Source organism: Entelurus aequoreus, linkage group LG27, assembly GCF_033978785.1.
Source record: "Entelurus aequoreus isolate RoL-2023_Sb linkage group LG27, RoL_Eaeq_v1.1, whole genome shotgun sequence".
Lineage (NCBI taxonomy): Eukaryota > Metazoa > Chordata > Actinopteri > Syngnathiformes > Syngnathidae > Entelurus > Entelurus aequoreus.
This window is the reverse complement of record NC_084757.1, coordinates 22588535-22597410: the sequence shown is the minus strand read 5'-3', so window position 1 is coordinate 22597410 and position 8876 is coordinate 22588535. Positions and strand designations below refer to the sequence as shown.

At 41.2% G+C, this 8876-nt stretch overlaps 1 protein-coding gene across 1 annotated transcript; it reads right to left on the bottom strand.

Annotated features, from left to right (window-relative positions):
- Positions 1–6605: 6605 nt before the first annotated feature.
- On the bottom strand, positions 6606–8285 carry foxq2 (forkhead box Q2). The gene is made up of 2 exons (XM_062038698.1): positions 7791–8285; positions 6606–7325 (listed from the first exon to the last, which is right to left on the bottom strand). The coding sequence occupies exons 1-2, from the start codon at positions 8226–8228 to the stop codon at positions 6957–6959; spliced, it is 807 nt and encodes a 268-aa protein (XP_061894682.1). The 5' UTR covers positions 8229–8285; the 3' UTR covers positions 6606–6956.
- Positions 8286–8876: the final 591 nt, after the last annotated feature.

Here is an 8876-nt window from a genome sequence, read left to right as displayed (position 1 = left end):
CAAGGTGCCAACCAATCTTCAGGCAGGAAACCGACAACCCCCATTCTGCTCATATGAAGTGGATTAAACCAAACCGAGTAGTGAGGGTGCAGGCCTCAACCCTAATTAGAAAGTAGAAAAGATCAATTACAACAGAAATGTTTCTAAATTAAAACAAAGTAGTTCTTGATATTGTGATATAGTGAATGTACCGCAGATAACAAGACTCCAACATGTTAGTTTTTATAGGTAAAAGATGATGATTAGGCTTCAACAACACATCCCGGAAAAGAGAAAGTCAAAGTCATCAGGTGTACAGTTTGGAAAAAGGAGTAAAGAAGGGGTGGAGAAACAGGTTAAAGGCTATGTCATCACTTTATGAACATCATATTATGCAGACCTGGGCAAAATAAGGCCCGTCAAGCTTTTCAATCTGGCCCGCTGGACATTCCCAAATAATTTTTAAGATGGAAACTGTGGCTGCCATTATGATGTGCAGTGATGTTTTCAAATGACCGTAAGTCTTGAACTATGCAAAGTATTTCAATGGTTGGAATCTGCACTTTTGCATGATATACTAGTTACTATGGTAATCTAAGTCACAGCAGCTCAGATGAGGCACCAAGCAGTGTGGGTGGGGAGCGTTTCCACAGAGTGTTTCCAGAGCAGCCAGCCTGAAATGCGGGTGTCAGGGACAGATGCGGAAGGAGATTTTTACAACAAAGTTCTAAAGCAGTGGTTCTTAACCTTGCTGGAGGTACCGAACCCCACCAGCTTTATATGCGCATTCACCGAACTCTTCTTTAGTGAAAAATAAAATGTTATTTTTTTTCAAATTCAAGACAAAGTTATATGTTTTTGGTAACACTTTAGTACGGGGAACATATTCTAAGTAACAAAGACTTAATTTACTGTTATTTGGACACTAGGGGAACATACGGTATTCTAAGTAATAAAGACTTAATTTAGAGTTATTTGTTAGGTTCAGGGTTAGAGGGCTAGGGTTATAATAAGGCCATGCCGAATAAGGCATTAATAAGTACTTAATACGGACTAGTTAAGAGCCAATATGTTACTAATTTGCATGTTAATAAGCAACTAATTAATGGTGAATATGTTCCCCATATTAAAGTGTTACCATGTTTTTTTACTAGTGCATAAAATGAACCGTGCATGAACATCACATCTCTCGTTTATGTTTTACTTGGTAAACACTTGAACACACCATCCTTACTTTTGATGTACTTAATAGACATATGAACGCAACACTCCCACTATTATTTTACATGGTAAACACTTGAACACAACATTCTTACTATTGATGTACTTAATAGACATTTGAACGCAACACTCCTGTTTATGTTTTACTTGGTAAACACTTGAACACAACATTCTTACTATTGATGTACTTAATAGACATTTGAACGCAACACTCCTGTTTATGTTTTACTTGGTAAACACTTGAACACAACATTCTTACTATTGATGTACTTAATAGACATTTGAAGGCAACAATCTCGTTAATGTTTTACTTGGTAAACACTTGAACGCAACATTCTTACTATTGATCTACTTAGTAGACATTTGAATTCAACATTCTCGTTTATGTTTTACTTGGTAAACATTTGAACACAACATTCTTACTTTTAATGTACTTAGTAGACATTTGAATGCAACACTATTATTTTACTTGGTAAACACTTAAACACACCATCCTTACTATTGATGTACTTAGTAGACATTTGAACGCAACACTCCCACTATTATTTTACTTGGTAAACACTTGAACACAACATTCTTACTATTGATGTACTTAGTAGACATTTGAACGCAACACTCCTGTTTATGTTTTACTTGGTAAACACTTGAACGCAACATTTTTACTATTGATGTACTTAATAGACATTTGAACGCAACAATCTCGTTAATGTTTTACTGTTCAAACAATAAAACCAACACAGTGCATAAACTCACAACAAATTACACACCTGCAAACCAGTCAGCTGTTGCCGTATCCGTAATACGCCGATAGGGAGAAGTTTGTATTTACACGATGAGTCTGGTGTGTTTTGTTATCGGCCGAACCCTTGTGGCTGACTCACCGAACCCCTAGGGTTCGATCGAACCCAGGTTAAGAACCACTGTTCTAAAGCTTAGTGATACATCAGATAAATCAGATCCTCTGTGTTTGTTTTTTTTATCTTTGCGTTCATATTTCGGTGTGTTTGTTGCATTTTTGTTGCGTTTCGCTTGATTGTAAAATATGTTGATAGAGAGGGGGTGTGACGTTCATATGTTGTCAATATTCAGTGTTTTATCGTTCATAGTTAATATTGTAAATCTGTAATTAGTAACAGCAATAATTATTTTTAGTGCATGTAAACACTAAGTATGCATGTAAACTAAGTGGAATGGGGGGCCCTTTAGTAGTCTTGCATATGGGGGCCCAGAATTTGGTGCTATGCCCCTGCAGCTAGGTAACAGTCCTCAACGTCGACATTGTTCTGGTTGATCTGAGCAAAACTTTTCAACAAGCTGTATTCAGTAAACTGAATAGTCTGTCACTATTTTCACACAATACATTTAATCGGTCGACTGTTCCATCTTTTTTGCACTCAAATTTCCCATCGAGACAGTCAAGGCACTATTAAGTGTCTACCGTATTGACCTTCGTGGTTTTGCAGCCTATCACTGCCTGCCTGTCAATGCTCATCTGCGCATACACAAATGCCACATGACAGCCTAAAATACACCATATTGCTAAAAGTATTTGGCCACCCATCCAAATGATCAGAATCAGGTGTCCTAATGACTTGGCCCGGCCACAGGTGTATAAAATCAAGCACTTGGGCATGGAGACTGTTTCTACAAACATTTGTGAAAATATGGGCCGCTCTCAGAGCTCAGTGATTTCCAGCGTGGAACTGTCATAGGATGCCACCTGTGCAACAAATCCGGTCATGAAATTTCCTCGCTCCTAAATATTCCAAAGTCAACTGTCGGCTTTATTACAAGAAAATGGAAGAGTTTGGGAACAACAGCAACTAAGTGGTAGGCCACATAAACTGACAGAGAGGGGTCAGCGGATGCTGAAGCGCATAGTGCAAAGAGGTCGCCGACTTTCTGCAAAGTCAGTTGCTACAGAGCTCCAAACTTCATGTGACCTTCCAATTAGCCCATGTACAGTACGCAGACAGCTTCATGGAATGGGTTTCCATGGCCGAGCAGCTGCATCTAAGCCATACATCACCAAGTCCAATGCAAAGAGTGGGATGCAGTGGTGTAAAGCACGTCGCCACTGGACTCTAGAGCAGTGGAGACGCCTTCTCTGGAGTGATGAATCACGCTTTTCCATCTGGCAATCAGATGGACGAGTCTGGGTTTGGAGGTTGCCAGGAGAACGCTACATTTCGGACTGCATTGTGCCGAGTGTGAAATTTGGTGGAGGAGGAATTATGGTGTGGGGTTGTTTTTCAGGAGTTGTGCTTGGCCCCTTAGTTCCAGTGAAATGAATTTTGAATGCTCCAGGATACCAAAACATTTTGGACAATTCCATGCTCCCAACCTTGTGGGAACAGTTTGGAGTGGGCCCCTTCCTCTTCCAACATGACTGTGCACCAGTGCACAAAGCAAGGTCCATAAAGACATGGATGACAGAGTCTGGTGTGGATAAACTTGACTGGCCTGTACAGAGTCTTGACCTGAACCCGATAGGACACCTTTGGGATGAATTAGAACAGAGACTGAGAGCCAGACCTCCTCGACCAACATCAGTGTGTGAACTCACCAATGCGCTTTTGTAAGAATGGTCGAAAATTCCTATAAACACACTCCGCAACCTTGTGGACAGCCTTCCCAGAAGAGTTGAAGCTGTAATAGTTGCAAAAGGTGGACCGACATCATATTGAACCCTATGGGTTAGGAATGGGATGGCACTTCAAGTTCATATGTGAGTCAAGGCAGGTGGCCAAATACTTTTGGCAATATAGTGTATGTTGCCAGAAACGTTTTGGCAAATTTCCCTCATCATGTGCTTCAGATGGGTTAATTGCGTTAAATTTTTCAATTAAAATAATCTGCATTAATTTTGACAGCCTATTTACATTACGTCATATGGGTAAAATTCCTTTAAAAATGGAATAGGCTTCACTGAATACTATAACTGTCAACTAATGATCAAGAACACATCAATATATCATCAACATTAATCAAAAAGCCTTTTTGTGTGTCTGCTTGCTAATCAAAAAAAACTTACAGCATTTTAACCAAAAAAAAAAAACCTTTTGGGGAGCTCAGGAAACCACATTTGAGGGTATACACCAGGGATATTGAACAAAATTGTTCAGAGGGCCACATTTCCAGAAAGCTAAGGACCAGGTGCCAGATTTCTCCCTTCACTATTAGTTTTATTCTGTATATTCTGGAAAAACAGTAGACATTTGATTTTGGTCTATTTAGTTTGTCAGAGTTACAAACCTGTTTAAGGACCTTGTGCAAAAAAGCTAGTCAAATATACTCTTTAATGACACCACTCTAGTGTTTTTAAGAATATTCTGCAAAAATCTCATAAATTCATTCAACTAAAACTCACTGGCCACCAGTTGAATAGCCCAAATGATGAAAAAGAGAGGATCTAAAATGAAACCTTGAGGACCCTAAGCGTATAACAAAAGAAGTTGAACAAGTGACTACTGACTGTATCTGAAGTAAACAAGCAACACCTTAGTTCCATAAATCACATTTATTATTCAAAATTGGAGCTGGAGAGGACTTAAAGTGGTGTCTTGATGAACACCTCAGTTATGAAAATCACAAGTTTGGAACCCAGTGTTCTATGTTTGCTGGCAAGGTTAAAATGTCAAGGATCTGTAAACGTGTTTACAGTGGCCCAAGTTCCTCAACAGGAGCATGCTGCAGTTTTTAGGAATTTGCTGCAAAAAATGTTTGTCTTCCAAGTTTTTAACTGAACTATATGGTGTCATTCCCTGGCCGCCAGTTGAGTAGCCCTAGTAGTGTTGTCCCCATACCAATATTTTGGTACCGGTACCAAAATTATTTCGATACTTGTCGATACTTTTCTAAGTAAAGGGGACCACAAAAAATTGCATTATTGGCGTTATTTTAAGAAAAAAATCTTAGGGTACATTAAACATGTGTTTTTTATTGCAAGTTTGTCCTTAAATAAAATAGTGAACATACAAGACAACTTGTCTTTTATTAGTAAGTAAACAAACAAAGGCTCCTTATTTAGTCTGCTGACATATGCAGTAACATATTGTGTCATTTTCCATTCTCTTATTTTGTCAACATTATTAAGGACAAGTGGTAGAAAATGAATTATTAATCTACTTGTTCATTTACTGTTAATATCTGCTTACTTTCTCTTTTAACATGTTCTATCTACACTTCTGTTAAAATGTAATAATCACTTATTCTTCTGTTGTTTGATGCTTTACATTAGTTTTGGATGATACCACAAATTTGGATATCAATCCGATACCAAGGATCATACATTGGTCATATTCAAAGTCCTCATGTGTCCAGGGACGTATTTCCTGACTTTATAAACATAATATACATTTTTTTTAAATGAAAGAAGATTTTGTGATGCCAAAAAAATATTGACGTAATCATAGAAGTATCAACGAGATACGCTCCTGTTCTTGGTATCATTACAGTGGATGTTAGGTGTAGATCCACCAATAGCATTTGTTTACATTTTCACACCGGTGAGCTACAGTGTGTAGTGAAGCATGTTTAGCTATTCCTCGTCCTGCAGGGATGATACGATACGATATGATAGCTAGCCATGTCTTAAAGCACCTCTTCCGGTGGGCGTTTCAGTGTTATAACTTCGCCTTTATTGTTAGTTTTTTAAGCCAAAATGCGTCCGTTCTCCCTTTTCTGTCTACGCACTGTGTCTGCTTGTAAGTACTCCGCGATTGTGCGCTGCCGAACATGTTCGTCTGGTCGTAAACCAGCAATAACACGACGTGACGATGACAGGGGTGCGGGGGGTGGGGGACCGGTACTTTTCAGAGGCGGTATAGTACCGAATATGATTCATTAGTATCGCGGTACTCTACTAATACCGGTATACCGTACAACCCTAAGCCCTAGTATACTGTACACCCTTACCTTACTTCTCTTCATTATCTTTCAATTCCATCATAATTTTTTTTGCTTCTATCCTCTCTCCTCCCTCCATCCTTCCCTTTCCTCTGCCTCACCCCTTAACCCCCTCCTCTTACTGCAGCAGTGGTTACGGATTACATTGTGTGATAAGCTTCCTATTTCTTGAAACTGCTTGGGATTGGCTGGGATTATCTGGCCTCGTACACTTGAGGAGTTGGCTTTGGAAAGCCTGATTTTAGTCTCTTAGGCAGCAGATTTTTGCATCCCGACAGCTTTGACTAATTAGCATGTGACGCCGGGTGGTATTTTAGCAGCGGGCTCACTTTTAGTACAATCACGCACACACACACACACACACACACACACGGAATGACAGCAATGTGACAGTTTAATTTGATGATGACAAAACATTTGCTTTATTCCACAAACAGGCAATAAGTACAAACAAGAAGTGCAATTCATTTCGTAGAATAAAGGTATATCAATGCAAGTTTTACTTTGGTCTTTCACTATAATACTGCAATACTGTGCAAAAGTCTGTTAGCTGGCTACATCGTGGTTCATGAGGGACAATGGACAGATGGGCAGCACCATTTTGACGATTCTGGGTAATGCACCTTTTCATGTATAAATAATGAAATACTCCTATGTGATGACTGTTGTGTGACATTGTAGTGTCCTAGAATTTTTTGCACAGTACTCTATCATGCATTTTTGGTTTACCCTAAACCAGGGAAGACATGGTGACCATGACATAACCATAGACGAATATTAATACAAGTATCTACAATGACTGGACGTTGAACCACTGCCAAACTGCTCATGGATGTAGTTGTCAGTCCTTAGGGTGCAGCGACATGCAGACTGGGTGGACAGCCAACAAGCCCCTGCACACGTGACCAGGGCCAGTAGAGTCTGGGGGCCAAGCAGGGCAGGGGGAGCGAGTGGACCGGTGGACAGCACCAGCAGGCTGTCCTGTGTTGACGGGTAAAGTGATAGGGTAAGCTGAGAGGCGAGAGCTGGAGCTGTCCGGCCACCCTTCGGACCCGCCGTCGGGTCCTCCGGCAGTGATAGTCCTCGTTGGAAAAGTCCTGGTAGTTTGACGGGTGAATGGCCCAGAAGTGGCCTTTACCGTTGTCGCTGCGGCCGGCTTTGACAAAGCAGTCGTTCAGAGACAGGTTGTGTCGAACGCTGTTCCTCCAGTTTTTGTCCTGGAATGACACAGTAAGACGAAACAGCGGGAGTTAAAACAAAGGGTAAACTGACATAAGCGGGTGTTAGCTTGATCCTCCTTTCGGAATATGTCACCTTGGCAGCATGGCGTGTCAAGGCACGAGTACGATCTCGACACCCTGCGTTACTTTTTTAGCACGTCAAACAGGCGATCAAGCGTAATCCAATAGCCTATGTTCAATCTGCCACCGCACCTGCTAAAGACGGAGGTGGTTTGCAACCTAGCAACAGGATTAGTTCATTTGTGAATTTGCCAACAACGGGATCATGCGGAGTCCTTGATTGTCTCGAACTGCTCAGACAGATTACCTGTGCCAAGTAAGTTGCTTTGTTTGCGGAAAAAATGGCCAACAATGAACGTTTACCGAAATAAAAATATTGCGGACTGACCTGCTGACCGGGATAAGTAGTAGAAAATGGATAGAGGGATAATGGGAAAGTACCTTGCTCTTGAAGTAGGGGAAGTGGTCCATGATCCACTGGTAGATGTCACACAGAAGCAGCTTCTTCTGCTCAGATGCCAGGATGGCCTTAGAAATGAGCGCGATATAAGACTGGTTGGGTTTGTCCTCAGACTTGTCCAAATCCCCGCCATACGATGTGGTTGTGGTGGTACTGGTCGCCTCCTCCTCCCCCTTTTCTTGTTGCTCTTCATCCCCCTCCTGTTCGAGGACTTTCCTTTCTTCGGTCTCTGCTGACCTCTCTAGCGATTTCTGTATGGCGACCACATTGTTCGCAGTCTGCTCTTCTGCTCCTGGCACTCCTTTGACTCCTTTGTTGAAGAGAAGGTAGTCGATAGTGAAGCTCAGTCCGAGTCGCTCCCGTCCGCGTCTGTCCTCCGTCTGTGTCGTCATTTCTTCTGTTGGATATCTGGCACTCATTACAGAAATGGTACAGGTAATTAAGAGAACGGTCTTCGAAGAATCAGGTCCTGAAAAGGTAGCGTCGCAATGCCCCCGGGATCTTTCGCCGAAGTCTTACTGTTGACAAGATCACAGATAAAGATGAGCCTCTCAACTGTTGTTAACCTTGATGCGCTCATCAGCGACACAATCTCACCGCATGGAAATGACGTCAGCCCGTCAGGTTAAACGCGGTGAATTTCGGGAGCCTCGTCAGTAATGAGTAAACTTGAAATCAAAGTTGGGCTCGCGAAGGTGACTATTTATATGACTGTGAATTTAACCCTCACAGAAAGGGGCAAAGGAGGCACAGGGGAGGTCGAGGTAGGGGGTCTCAATTTAGGCGGATTATTTTTATTAACCTAAAGCAAATCTGTGTAATTACGGGAGATTAAACACTCGAGATTTAGCAAGACATGGAGCGCCCAGGGTGCATGCTGTAGAGTCAAAGGCCTTTTAAATGCCAGTGTTATCCTGTTAAAGTTGTTTTGTCAATGCAGGATGCTGTCCAAAGAATTACCTCAATTACAAAGGAGCAGTAATTAAAGGGCCACGGGTTAATATTTTTTCAAAAATCTACGTATGTGAAAAAAGATTGATTTTAATACTGCTGTTGTTGCAACTATT